The sequence below is a fragment of the Schistocerca cancellata genome, chromosome 6 (genome assembly GCF_023864275.1).
Source record: "Schistocerca cancellata isolate TAMUIC-IGC-003103 chromosome 6, iqSchCanc2.1, whole genome shotgun sequence".
Taxonomy (NCBI): domain Eukaryota; kingdom Metazoa; phylum Arthropoda; class Insecta; order Orthoptera; family Acrididae; genus Schistocerca; species Schistocerca cancellata.
Window position 1 is genome coordinate 202,273,748 of NC_064631.1, and position 15,231 is coordinate 202,288,978.

At 43.5% G+C, this 15,231-nt stretch overlaps 1 protein-coding gene across 1 annotated transcript; it reads left to right on the plus strand.

Annotated features, from left to right (window-relative positions):
• The first annotated feature begins 1,779 nt into the window (after positions 1-1,779).
• Positions 1,780-10,407, plus strand: LOC126191161 (ejaculatory bulb-specific protein 3-like). Its single transcript, XM_049931933.1, has 2 exons — positions 1,780-1,997; positions 10,113-10,407. Exons 1-2 carry the CDS (start codon positions 1,811-1,813, stop codon positions 10,307-10,309), a joined length of 384 nt encoding a protein of 127 aa, XP_049787890.1. The 5' UTR covers positions 1,780-1,810; the 3' UTR covers positions 10,310-10,407.
• Positions 10,408-15,231: the final 4,824 nt, after the last annotated feature.

Below are 15,231 nucleotides of genomic sequence, written 5' to 3' on the forward strand. Positions count from 1 at the left end.
TAAGTTTCAGTCTTCCAAAGATCTTTTAAATTCTGATTCTAATAATGGATACCCTGTTTCTTCTATATCAACTCCCGTTTCTTCTCCTATCACGTCATAAGACAAGACCTCCCCTCATAAAGGCCTTCAATGAATTCTTTCTACCTATCTGCTCTCCCTTCTGCATTTAATAATGGTATTGCCACTGTACTCTTAATGTCACCGTTCTTGCTTTTAATTTCTGCAAAGTTTATTTTGACTTTCCTACACACTGAGTCAGTCCTTTCGCCCATCACTTCGTTTTCGATTTCTTCACATTTTTCATGTAGCCATTTCACCTTAGCTTCCCTGTATTTCCTGTTTCGTTTATTCCTAAGTGATTTGTATTTCTGTATTTCTGAATTTCATTCAACATTTTTGTACTTCCTTCTTTCATCGATCAACTGAAGTATTTCTTCTATTCCCTACTGCTTCTTCGCAGTTACCTTCTTTGTACCGACAGTTTCCTCTTTTTAGATATGACCGTTTCTCTTCAGCTGAACTGCCTATTGAACTGTTCCTTATCGCAGTATATATAGCCTCAGAAAATCTTTCTTCATTGTTTAGCACTTCCGTATCCCATATCATTTCTGACTAAATCTTCGCGACTGGTCTCTTAAACTTCAGCCTACTCTGTGACACTACTGAATTGTGATGTGAGTTTGTACATGCTTCTGGGTACGAGGACAGCGCAATATGTGCTATCTCGTTCTCTGCCTTACAATGATGTAATCTAACTGAAATCTTCTCGTATCTTCCAGCCTTTTTGCAAGTATGCACCCTGCTCTTGTCATTTGTGAACAGTATTCGCTATTAGTAGCTGAAATTTATTGCAGAACTCAACTAATCTTTCTCCTCTCATTCCTAGTATTAAGCTCATATTTTCATGTTCCCTTTCTTCTATTCATTCGGCGACAACCACATTTCAATAGCCTGTGACTATTAGATTTTCATCTCATTTTACGTACTGAAGTACACATTCAATATCCTCATATACTTTCCCCATCTCTTCATCTTTGGCTTGCGACGTCGGCTTGAAAACCTGAGGTGTCGTTGCTGGCGTTGGCCTGCTGTAGATTCTGTTGAGAACCACCCTATCAATGAACCGTTCACAGTAACTCACTCTGTGCCCTACCTCCCTACTAATAACTAATCCTACTAGTGGTGTACCACTTCCTTTCTGTCACTGTTAGTACCCTGTACTCATCTGACTGAGCTAGCATCTTATATTTCTATTTGTTTTCGTCTTACGATAAATAAAATAAGTATGCTTCCTGAGTGAAAGAGGCAGTGTGAGGGCTGTGCGAGTGGTAGGCTTTTCGTTAATCGATAGCTGAGCCGTGAAGAGCGCTATCAGCAAAGGGCCAGTTTCCGGAATCGAGCTCTAGTCCGGCATAAAGTTAGTTATTATGGTAATACTAGACCGCGTTTTGCTGCGAAGAGTAGAAAACTTAATAGTCGCGAGTATTCTGATTAATAATGACATCTCTGATACAGTCTCCATCCATTAATTGTAACTGTTTTAATAGATCGTTCATTAAGCCGCAGAAGATATTATCGTGCGGAAATGCGCTTGCATGCGCTCTGTCTAGGCGTCGTAACGATCAATTACGTGTGCACTCTACAAGGACAGGCAGCGTTGCATAGTAACTGTTCTTGGAAGCGCCGGTCAGGAGGTTACTGAGGGTGACTCTCGGAAGGTCAAAAGTCCGAGAGCAGCCGGATATAAGAAGGCCTCCAAGTGAGACGCCTGGCACCCACTGGCACTCGTCCGCCTGCAGAGGTACTCGCCATGGCTCGTCCGCACTTGCTGGTATTGCTGGCAGCAGTGGCGCTGGTCGCCGCTCAGAACCCGCTGTCGCAGATCCACGTGGACATGGACGCGCTGCTCGCAGACCCGGCCAAGGTGGACGCCGCCGTGCAGTGCTTCGTTGAGGACGGCGACGACTCCTGCGAACCACTAGCGAAAATCGTCAAAAGTACGTGCACCTCTCGCTGACACTTGCCACATGCATTGCGGGCGCTGCTGCAGTAATTTCAAAACCCTGATAGTGCTTGTTATATTCAGCAAAGCTGCTCGTTGTTGCAAAGTACACACCCGCCGTTTCTAAAGCTCCCCAACACATTCCTATAATTAGTACATAGTTTAATACAAAATAGCTTAAATGAGTCTACAAGGCAGAAGATATCTAACTACAAAGACATTCATAAATTTAGTTTTGCACTCATCTACTTGTGTACTTTGTTGAGCTACGGATTTGAATTCTTGCTGATACTCTAGGTAGCTAGGCCTCCGTGAACACTTTCCATCTGAATCAGTTGTAGTACGTGAGCAATTCAAAACTTGCGATTAGGATCAATCAATTTTCTGACACTAAGAGAAACCTGAGAACTTGTCTACCTCGTTATCAACCGATTTAAAAATATAAAGTGTGCAGCACAGCCTTTCTTCCTTAATCTTTCTGAAGAAGCGTCACGGCATCGATTCTATGAACCACTGAAATCACGGAGATACGCTGCTCCCTGATTCCTCAAAGAGTCCATCCCAACAGAATTGTAGAACTGATATCAGGGTCATAATCTGAGTCCCCTCAAATTGTCATGGCATGTTCTTTAAACCCTCGAGACAAAAGCATAGCGAGGCGCATAGTCACGCTGAAGGTATAGCTCAGTGCTCTACACGAGTCTTTTTCTTTAAAATCCTTCAGTGTGTACTGCCGCGCCATCTTATAAAAACAGGGTGCTTGTAAATAAGTTATTAAGAAGTAATCGTTAATTGTGGAGAAGGTAACTAACTCACACAAAATGTTCAGTACAGAACTGAATGCAGTATATCTTCAAATTATATTTAGGAATGTTCAATGTGGCTACGTTTCGTAAAACGAGAAACATCCATTTGTAATCATTTTTCTGCCAAATCCTATGAAGCAAATCTTGATGTATGGTAGTAATGCAGCTCGTCGATGTTTCCCGGAAACAGAAGAACAAACACTGTATTGTAACCCCACACACAGAAGTCCGTCGAGGTTAAATCAGTTGATCGTGGTGGCCACAATAATGCTCCATCGCATGCAATCAAGGTCGGAACACTGCTGCAGACTTACTCGACAATGTGGTGGCGCGCCATCTTGCTGGAAAATAAATTCTGTACTCTTATCCTGTCGCAGTTAAGTCATGTTGTAATGTAAAGGCATGTCAGGGTACGATAGGCCAGTTACAGCTGACTCGGCAAAAAAGAAAGCACAGAAAAAAACATTTGCCTTCAGCGAGTCCCGTACATTTTCGATTATGTTACGTGCTTTCTGCTCACCTATAAGCGAACATTATGCCGATTCACTTTTCCGCAGGTAAGGAAAGTCGTTCTTCACTGAACACAATTCTATGAAGAAAATTATCTTGAGTCTGCATTTTGTTAAACATTTCTTTACAAACCTCATCTCGTTTTTCTTTGTCACTTTCTTTTAAAGCTTGCGGCAGTTCCAGTTTGTAAGGTTTGAATAACAGGTGTTTCCACACCGTAACACTAGGCGTATTGAGTTCTAAGCTGGCATGTCTCGTTGATTTACCCGAACTGCGAGTGCAAGAATGTGAACATGTTCAATTACTGGACGAACTTGTGATACAAAGCCAGTTTCGGCGAAAGGATTGTAGACATCAATAAAAGTATATCTCTGAGATGGTGGTTTGCGGTATTTAGTACTGAATTGTATGTGAACTGTAGTAACGAGTTTGTATTCATGAAACCATAAACAGCATTGCCCACATTCTGCACTGTTGTACGAATCCATGATGACTGTTGGAATAACTTATTCACCTATGCTACCTATCGGGAACATCGAGAACTAACAGTGTTAGGCGGAAATAAAACTTGAAAGTATACTGCATTTAGTGCTGTATGAAATATTTCTGTTAGTTATTTGCCCAAATTACAATAAAAGTTTACTTTTGTGTAAATGCCGGCCGCTGTGGCCGAGCGGCTCTAGGCGTTTCAATCCGGAACCGCGCTGCTGCTACGGTCGCAGGTTCGAATCCTGCCTCGGTCGTGGATGTGTGTAATGTCCTTAGGTTTAAGTAGTTTCTAAGTCTAGGGGACTGATGACTTCATATGTCAAGTGCTTAGAATAATTTGAACCATTTTTTTGCGTAAATAATTTGTGAACACCGTGTACTAATAAGCCTAAAATACTGAAGGAAAAGACGTTTTTGCTGCGTTTCAGTGACATGCTTCAGGACATAAAGTAATTAGTTGGGAGTGAATTCTTCAATACATTGCAATTCTTGTGCTCTCAGAGTAGCACCAAGGTCAAGTTTCTTAGTATTTCATTGGTTCAGAAACACCACTGTTCGATGTTAGGGAGGGGATATGGAGCAAACTATTTGTGATTTACACTGCTTGCCGGTAGCTGATATCCTGCTACGAATCTACGAAAAGTTTCTGGTTAGCGTATTTTCCTGATTGTAACGACGGCGGTTATGCATACTCTGTTCTTTTAGCCAATCACGGCCTTGGCCGCCGCCCTGCGATCAGACACGGCCGCCGTTCAGGGACTGCTAGCTGCCGGAGCGTCAGCAGCCTGTAGCCGTCTTCAGCTACACTATTTCAGTTTTCTCTCTTATTTTGCGTGTCAGCACTCACGGCTGTCTTGCAAGTACTGGTGCTTCTTGAAACATAATAGCCTGCTCACAACAGAGATGGTCTTCCGCTAGGGCTGATCTACACTCCTGGAAATGGAAAAAAGAACACATTGACACCGGTGTGTCAGACCCACCATACTTGCTCCGGACACTGCAAGAGGGCTGTACAAGCAATGATCACACGCACGGCACAGCGGACACACCAGGAACCGCGGTGTTGGCCGTCGAATGGCGCTAGCTGCGCAGCATTTGTGCACCGCCGCCGTCAGTGTCAGCCAGTTTGCCGTGGCATACGGAGCTCCATCGCAGTCTTTAAATCTGGTAGCATGCCGCGACAGCGTGGACGTGAACCGTATGTGCAGTTGACGGACTTTGAGCGAGGGCGTATAGTGGGCATGCGGGAGGCCGGGTGGACGTACCGCCGAATTGCTCAACACGTGGGGCGTGAGGTCTCCACAGTACATCGATGTTGTCGCCAGTGGTCGGCGGAAGGTGCACGTGCCCGTCGACCTGGGACCGGACCGCAGCGACGCACGGATGCACGCCAAGACCGTAGGATCCTACGCAGTGCCGTAGGGGACCGCACCGCCACTTCCCAGCAAATTAGGGACACTGTTGCTCCTGGGGTATCGGCGAGGACCATTCGCAACCGTCTCCACGAAGCTGGGCTACGGTCCCGCACACCGTTAGGCCGTCTTCCGCTCACGCCGCAACATCGTGCAGCCCGCCTCCAGTGGTGTCGCGACAGGCGTGAATGGAGGGACGAATGGAGACGTGTCGTCTTCAGCGATGAGAGTCGCTTCTGCCTTGGTGCCAATGATGGTCGTATGCGTGTTTGGCGCCGTGCAGGTGAGCGCCACAATCAGGACTGCATACGACCGAGGCACACAGGGCCAACACCCGGCATCATGGTGTGGGGAGCGATCTCCAAACTGGCCGTACACCACTGGTGATCGTCGAGGGGACACTGAATAGTGCACGGTACATCCAAACCGTCATCGAACCCATCGTTCTACCATTCCTAGACCGGCAAGGGAACTTGCTGTTCCAACAGGACAATGCACGTCCGCATGTATCCCGTGCCACCCAACGTGCTCTAGAAGGTGTAAGTCAACTACCCTGGCCAGCAAGATCTCCGGATCTGTCCCCCATTGAGCATGTTTGGGACTGGATGAAGCGTCGTCTCACGCGGTCTGCACGTCCAGCACGAACGCTGGTCCAACTGAGGCGCCAGGTGGAAATGGCATGGCAAGCCGTTCCACAGGACTACATCCAGCATCTCTACGATCGTCTCCATGGGAGAATAGCAGCCTGCATTGCTGCGAAAGGTGGATATGCACTGTACTAGTGCCGACATTGTGCATGCTCTGTTGCCTGTGTCTATGTGCCTGTGGTTCTGTCAGTGTGATCATGTGATGTATCTGACCCCAGGAATGTGTCAATAAAGTTTCCCCTTCCTGGGACAATGAATTCACGGTGTTCTTATTTCAATTTCCAGGAGTGTATTATGCTGCACCTACCGAACATTGCGTTTATGCTCTGCTAAGCGAGTGCTAACAGGCCTCCCCGTTTTTCCAATCTAGCCTATACCGCACACTGAATGTTATTAGGTTGGTGCATAATTTAGTAACGTTTTTCAGTATTTTTAATAAACACAACAGGAGATTTTAGTTATCAATTATAATTCGCCTTCACTGTTTACAGTCTTCTAAAGCTGGTCAAACTTTTCGATTCCACGACTGTAGAAATCATGTGCTTTTGAAGCAAAGAATTCGTCGAGCCATGTACGGAGCGCATTTGCATCTGGAAAGGAAGTTCCTTGAACGTTGTTCGATATACAGAGGGAAAGGCGAAAATCTCAGGGTGCAAGATCGGGTCAATAAGGTTGGTGCGGAACCACTGTATAGTAGTGTTTCTTTTCAGGTAGCAGAATGCTGTGGGGCATTGTCGTGGAGTAGCGTCACGTCACGCTGTCTCCCTGGCGGATGTTCTTGAACTGCGTCTGCTGGACGTCTCAGTTATTAAAAATAAATGCCAGTAGTTCGTAGTACACCACACCGTCACTGTTTCACCAGGTGCGTAGCGTTGTGTGTGTGTGCGCAGGTCTTTGTATGGGGAGTTGCTGCTTTGTTTGGCTTCAACCATTCCTTCCTTTTCCTTATGTTAGGGTAAGGACATAATTTCTCGTCACTAGTAAATATACAACATAGCAATGGTCGGTGTTATTCACAAGCCAATTGATGACGAGAAGGCAGAGGTGCACGTATGGCCACCAGCTGACTTTTGTCATTTTGGCTTAGCGCACGCGGTACCCATATACCCTATTTTTGAAGATTTCCCATCGCGTGGAAATGTCGCACGATGGTTCAACACAGTTAATCACATTAGCCAGTTCTCGAGTACGCTGACGTAGATCAAAGTGGAAGGGCCGACCAAGTGGCCGAGCGGTTCTAGGCGCTACAGTCTGGAACCGTGCGACCGCTACGGTCGCAGGTTCGAATCCTGCCTCGGGCATGGATGTGTGTGATGTCCTTAGGTTAGTTAGGTTTAAGTAGTTCTAAGTTCTAGGGGCTGATGACCACAGCAGTTAAGTCCCATAGTGCTCAGAGCCATTTGAACCATTTGAACCAAACCCCGAAGGTCTTCCTGAACTTTGAGAGTCACTAATATCAAAACGATCCTTCTTAAAGCAAGAAAACAATTTTCTTGGTCAAACAGAAGAATACGTCCGAAATGTTTGGTTTTCTACAAGTGGTACTCCTCTTTCTAACGTCCATAGCGTCGCTATCTCCAAATGACTAAAACGACAATATCTAAACTCGTATAGCAACAGTGAACTACAAATAACAAATGACAATCGATAAGCAAACCCATAGCAACCGGATTACCAACATTCAAAACAAAAAAGCTAGGAACTTACGTGCCAACTTAATATAGTTTACACAGCTAAAGCGTTGAGGCGTCTCTGGAAAACTGGTTTGTTGCCTCCTCGGCGCTGTACCCTGCGTACTGTATCACAGGCGACCTGGCCGTAAGATACCGAGAGCCGATGTTTTATTTCATTTCTGTACCTGAATTTTGTATCTCTTCTTATTGTTACATTGTCATATCCATTGACTCTCAAGGTATTACTTAGCTCTTTGGATTCTTGATTTTATGATGGGGTGGCTTGGGCGGATGGCGTGTGTAGGAGCGAACACTTCTGCCCCGGATGATGGTGGAGTTTTGCGTGTAGATACGAGATGATTTGGAAAGATAGACGGTACTTGGACAAGACAGGATGCGTCGTAAACCTGTCGTCACAGACCATGGGCGTTGCAAAGATGTCGGTATTGTTCAAGAGGCTGAAATTCGTGTTGATGGTAATAAGGATCCCTACCGAAGAAATTTTTCAGCGATGCTCACACAGGTCCCACAGGTCGAGGCCGGAAAGATGGTAAGCAGTGAACTGTTGACCAAGCAGGAAGCATCGACTCAGGACGTTTTCGATGTGCCTGTCGTCAGACATCGCCGAGCGCAAGCGTGCAGGTGACTTTATTCCATGCTCCGAGTATCCAACAGCGGTGTTCCTTGGGCCATACAGAGCTGTACCTTCAGTGTCGTACCAATAGCAGAGGTACACGTGCTATGAGGAGTTCCACGCCCGATAGAGATGATAATTTAGTGAATGGCATGGTTACTTCCTGGGTGTTGTTGTCCAGCTTTGAACTGACGAGTGATGTTCTACCCTTTTCCTCATATATTCTTTGTTACAATTTTCGGTAGTCGGTACACGACCTTTGATACCAACAACTTGACTCTCGCCACAACAATTTTCCCCTAACTGATGTAGCACGGGGCATCCTTGACAAGGTGATACCATTCATTCGTCGTGTGTGCAGCAGCGATTGATATTACGACGTAAGAAAAATCTCTGATTCAGTAGCACCTGAAAGTACAAGTGAGGTTTGAAGTACAGACTGGTTTCAGTATGTTACTTAAAAATAATCTGATTTTTTCTGTTACGGTACTTACAAATATCAAATAAGAAGACCATTAATATAAACTATTATACTTTAAATAATATAATTTTACATAATATAATATATTTTATATTGTTGTTATTGTTGTGGTCTTCAGACCTGAGACTGGTTTGATGCAGCTCTCCATGCTACTCTATCCTGTGCAAGCTTCTTCATCTCCCAGTACTTACTGCAACCTACATCCTTCTGAATCTGCTTAGTGTATTCATCTCTTGGTCTCCCTCTACGATTTTACCCTCCACGATGCCCTCCAATACTAAATTGGTGATCTCTTGATGCCACAGGACATGTCCTACCAACCGACCCCTTTTTTTAGTCAAGTTGTGCCACGATCTTCTCCCCAATCCTATTCAATACCTCCTCATTAGTTACGTGATCTACCCATCTAATCTTCAGCATTCTTCTGTAGCACCACATTTCTAAAGCTTCTATTCTCTTCTTACCCACACTATTTATCGTCCATGTTTCACTTCCATACATGGCTACACTCCATACAAATCCTTTCAGAAATGACTTCCTGACACTTAAATCTATACTCGATGTTAACCAATTTCTCTTCTTCAGAAACGCTTTCCTTGCCATTGCCAGTCTAAACTTTATATCCTCCCTACTTCGACCATCATCAGTTATTCTGCTCCCCAAATAGTAAAACTCCTTTACTAGTTTAAGTGTCTCATTTCCTAATCTAATTCCCTCAGCATCACCCGACTTAATTTGAGTACATCCCATTATCCTCGTTTTGCTTTTGTTGATGTTCATCTTATATCCTCCTTTAAAGGCACTATCCATTCCATTCAACTGCTCTTCCAATTCCTTCGCTGTCGCTGACAGAATTACAATGTCATCAGCGAACCTCAAAGTTTTTATTTCTTCTCCATGGATTTTAATACCTACTCCGAATTTTTCTTTTGTTTCCTTTCCTGCTTGCTCAATATACAGATTGAATAACATCGGGGAGAGGCTACAACCCTGTCTCAGTCCCTTCCCAACCACTGTTTCCCTTTCATGTCCCTCGACCCTTTACATAATATAATATATTTTATATAATATAATATTTTATACTTATCCTGCACGGAGAAGTCTAAATTTCCTGAAAGTGTTAGAAGTTTACGAATTTAACATTTTTGATCGGTAAATATTTGCCACTTATCAGTTATAAAGGTGGGTGTAATGGAGTTGATCATGCAAAATACGACTAAAGCTGGCATATGGATACAGAGAGTGCGTTTCGAGAAAGAAATGTGAGGTCATCTTACTTCTCCTTACATAAATTTCTCAAAAGATCCAGCTACCAAAAGTGGACGAAGCACTGCACAGATATAAAGTATAAGAAATCGTTTTTATCTTAACTCTTGTTTAAATAAACTTCAAACCACACTTGTACGCGGATAGGGGTATGAAAGTTTCGGTGAATTAATCTCTGAATTTCATCCACAGGCCTGATCTCAGAGATGGTGAAGACCAACTGCGCCGAATGCTCTGAACCACAGAAAGATGATGTTGCGAAATTCCTGTCGTACGTGTCTAAGAATAAGCCAGACGATATGAAGAAGCTGCTCACCAAATATGACCCTAGTGGAGAAGCTGTGGCCAAGTACGGAGACAGCTGGAGAGCCAAAGGAGTTAACTTGTGAACATACACTCACTCACCAAATAATGATTAATATGTAAAATGTAGCTGTACAGTATCTAATAAATAAAACAAATGCCCAGCAAATAAATTTTTAAAGAAGACTAGAATCGTAAACATAACGATGACCTATTTATCAGTTTCGTAAGTTACCATAGTAGTAGCAACAGTAATTGCAGTTAGATTAGTACTGAGACCATTTTTTTTAAAGAAAGGGGGAAAGCATGTTGCCACGCATCTCCACTGATATTGGATAGATGGTGTTACCTTTTGGTAGACTCTCATTCAGTTCATATTTATTTCGCTCAAATGGAAATTCTGTGGGTGGAAATCTCGCTGGAGAGTCACGGGGTATTAGCGCAATGGCAACATCGTTCTGCATCCGCCCACTCCGTTTCAGACACAACGCAAAGTAAAGAGGATGAAGCTATGAATTTTGCCAATTTGGTCCAGAAACGGGTTTAGCAGTTAAAGGCCTTTCGTGTGCCTCCCATACAGGGGATCTGTAATTGAAGTGGTTAGAGTCTGCATAAACTTCATGTATGGGAGGGGCGGGGTGAGGGAGTATGGGTGACCTCTTAAACGTGCCGACTTCAGACGTGGCAGTAGTAGGTCATTCCACAGTGCGCACTCACTGCACTCCTTGTTAATAAATCAATAACTTAAAAAATGGAGAGAAATACACAGGTGGTATCACATGTAGATGTAAGTGGATTTTTATTAGGGTAAGTTTAATGAAAACCGAATTGTGGCCCGAGTGGTAGATCACGAGATATTTTAAGTTTAATTAAGCTCTAGATTTAGTATTCTTGGGGACAAACAAAGGCAGGAAACTACCATTTTTCGGTCAATGGGGGCGCAGCGCACGTAAGGACGCCAAGTCCTCATGGTGGGTTTCTGAATGGGGTTACGGAAAGTTTTGGAGGGCCGGCGAAAAGGCACAGACGAAAAGTAAGATACAGTTTCCGAGAACAGATACCCCTTGGTAGCCAGCCGATGGACGAGTCCATGAAATGGACGATCGTGGACAAAAAAATAGTTCATCAGAAAAATGCATTTTATAGAATAAGAATGAAGGGAGAATTATTTCGGAGAGTATTCTGAAGGAGTTTCCACTGCAGGAACGGATGTCGAACACTATAATTTTGATAGAAAAAAAATGATAAAGTGGATTTTCTTACTTTACAATTTCCTCAAGTGTTGTAAGTACGACTGACAGGTCGGAGGAGAACTCATCGAGGCCTGACTGAGAACGGACCTAAGTCAGATGGCACTTCGGTTACATAGTTATGTTTGTTCATTTCGTGGTAAGTAAGTCTGAATGCGCCCAGGTGCATAGGCTGTGGTCTCAGAGTCTCAAAGTATATTTTTGTTGGTCGTAGTATTTACAGACTTACGAGACAAGTTAAACGAACAAAACTGATGACGCGCCGTACGTCATCACTCAATCAACTGTCGGTAAGTGGAACGGGGCTAATTATTCAGTTGTGTACTGGCTCGTGTTGCTATAGGATGTCGGTAATGGCCATGTGATCCTGAAGAAATCGTGTGTCTTACTGCTAGAAGATTACAAAACTATCCTAGCTGTTCGTGTCTAAGTCCCAAGTGGAAGGGCAACGAAGTGATAGTAATGTTACGTGTAGGACGGAAGTGTTTTGTCAGTAGGAATTAGTTTCAGTCTCGTAAGCCCCTGAATTATGATGAGTGTAATTGGGAACTTTGCATAAATGTTGTAAATTATGTGCACTAACTTGACTGCAGGACAGAAGCTATTGATGTAATTGTTGATTTTACAAGATTAATTCATTCTTTCTTTAACGTGATACTAAGCCCTTCCCGAATCTGTTTGTAGTCTTGCAAGGGTCAGTTAGGATCACAGAAGGGAGCACTGCATAACCGCAACTGCATCATAGGTGAGGACTAGTAGGTTTAACACGCCTATATTGTGAGGTTGGACTTTCGGACCCAGTGTCTGGACAACGTCTGTGAATAAATTAATGCGCGCACCCCTGTTGGACCGCAAGTTGTTCGATATTACTTTGGAGAACTGAGTACTGTACTGTTTCTTCCTCTTAGTGTAAATCGATTGTATTTATTTTTATTAACCCCAAACAGATAAACTAAAGTCACAAAATAACCCGGTGGAAGATCAACCATGTGTCGAATTGTCTGAATGGCTGTTAGAACTTGAGATGGACTTGTGTTCAAGGACTGAGAGCACGCATACACTTTCCTGCTCGACGAATCTGTCACTTTCTAGTACTGTTAGGCTATCGGGTATCTTCCACATTCTCAGACGACACAAAATATACGTGGGAAAGTTTAACCCCTATTAGCCTTCATAAATACTGAATTTCATTATCAATATGCAGTCATATGCTGTCATCACACGTCAAACGACAGTAAAACCACAAATATTGTGTACAAGAGTACTATGATGTTGCTTTCCATCGCTGCAGGGTCAGCTCAGGATTGCATGGTTGTGCGCTCTCCCACTGCATTTAGTTAACCTATATACGAGGTACATATCGGCTAACAGCACATTAGTAAACCCATCCATACCAGACTCTAATGGAAGAGGAAAACAAATCCGAGACAGAAACAAACAATAGTGACGGCACGCTTTAGGGCAACAGGTATAGTCGGTACTATTGTCGTCAAGAACAAGTAATATGCTGAATGTAACCAATTTGTTCCCAGGTAAGACATATTTTCATGATGTGTGGAATCGTACTGATTCTGCAGATATCCAATCGATAGTAAAGGTCCTCCCACGTTTGGCACAGCATGTCGCAATCAATCCGTTCAAAAGCACTATTGATGCAAGTCCACAGTTCTGGTAGCTTTATTGGTGCAGGAAGCATAGACACTGAATCTTTCACATAAGCATAAAAAAATGCATGCGGTTAAGTCGGAAGAGCGTAGAGGCCACGACATGAAATTCTGATCATCATCCCCACCACCATCTAACCATTGAGTCCTTGTTTAAGAATTACCGAAGGTCGTGATGAAGTGGATGGAGCACGATCCTACTGGTAGATGATGTCTCAGTCTCCAGCTGTGGGGTGAGCCAGCATGTCCAGGTACACGTGTCCCGTAACAGTATTTTCGCATAAGAAAAAGGGGCCGTGAACTTTACACCGCGAGACAGCACAAAACACATTAACTTTTGGTGAGTCTCGAATGTGCTGCAAGATAGTGGGGGATTCTGTGTCACACATATTCGCATATTGTGCCTGTTCCCTTTGTCGTTTAACAAAAAAATGTTGCTTCATCACTGAAGATGAGTTTCAGATTACATCTATCCTCATCAATAAGATGGTGCAAATGTGCCGAAAATTCAAAGCCGTCTGACCGTTATCGGGAGTTAGAACTTGTAGTAATTGCGAGCCGTAAAGCTTCATCTTAAGTCGTTTCCTTAAGATCTTCCAAATGGTCGCTTCTAATACGTTCTGCTCTCTGTTCATAGACTTCTGTAGGCTACGTAAGAAACTCGCTAGAGGGTGACCCGTTTGTTTCCCCTTGCAGAGTTATCCTGAAACCTTATACTGTGCATACCATCGCTGAATGGAGTTGGCAGTTGGTGGATCTTTGCTCTGAAGTGTCGTTGCACTGTTACGGCAGCTGTAGTGAATGCATTTCAAGAACAACATACGGTTTCTCCGCGCCTGTCGCTCTCTTACTTAACTGCTCACTGCTGCGCTCTCATGGCGGAAATCTGAAGTGCGGCTGCAACAACAGTCTTACAAAACTTTTCGATATTTTCTATATGAGTGTCGAGTTATGTGAGGCAGTGTCAATTAATGTAACCGCAGCAAATTTATGAAATCGCTTCAATAATTTGTAATAACATTATGCTATTACCTACTACGTTGTCGCAGCAGGAAGAGAGGTGATACTCCAACGTGGAGTGGCCTAGGTGGAAGATAGGGGGGTCCTAACCAGCCTTGCTGGCGGACTTGAGCGTAATAAAATGGCTCTCGCGGACCAATCACACTCCACAATGTCATTCATCATCCCACAATATTTCATTTATCACTTTTACAGATCACATCTCCAATTGTAAATCCTGACCACGGTCAGAACACTGATCATTGATCAGACAATTAACCAAACATGGAGAGTCTTCTAACGAAAGAATTCACCGTATTGGATACACAGCTTCGTTGGTCCAAGAACAGACGCCACTCTGATACGGTGGGGTGTCACTTAGAAGATTGTGGTGAGTCGGAGCACCTGGCAGCCCAATAGACAAAAGGCAGACAGAGACTTAAATTCAGCAAACCTGGAAAATTCTCTTTCTTTGCAATATTAAATATACATTCAATGATGAAAACTGGTAAACTGAAACACTTAACAGACGTAATTAATCAACACAAAATTCTACTAACAGCCCTTCAGAAACTTCAAAACGTAGATCAGGACCCATTTGAACCTTTACAAACGACCTCCGGGAAAAGAGTAACAAAAAATGTACCGCAACTTGGAATGGGATTTCTGGTTCAAAACAGCACATTAGACTCAGTGGAGGGCTTCTCATCGAACTCCCCAAGAACAGCAACCTTAACAATCAAAGTACAGAACAAAATATATACAATGATTAATGTCCATGCCCTAACAAATGACAAAAACTTGAAAGATACGTAAGGAACGGAACTATTTTGGGAAGAACTGGAACAACTGATATATCCCTGATACTCAAATTAAAATCTTGCTTGGAGATTTCAATGAAAATATTGGGAATGAAAGAAAATATCACACTGTTGTTGGTAAATGGCCACCTCATAAACTGACAATCAAGCATGGTCAAAGACTAATGGAACTTTGCATAGATCTTGGACTTATTCTCAAAATTACAAGATTTAAGGCCGCACAAGTTAATGACTTGAAATGCCCTAATGTTAAAATGGGGGAGTGTCAAATAGA

What these genes read in the sequence shown, in the direction of transcription:
- LOC126191161 (XM_049931933.1), top strand. Translation starts at nt 1,811, where the DNA reads ATGGCTCGTCCGCACTTGCTGGTATTGCTGGCAGCAGTGGCGCTGGTC. An exon ending in ACTAGCGAAAATCGTCAAAA is followed by an intron (nt 1,998 to 10,112) that starts GTACGTGCACCT and finishes TTTCATCCACAG; the next exon opens with GCCTGATCTCAGAGATGGTG.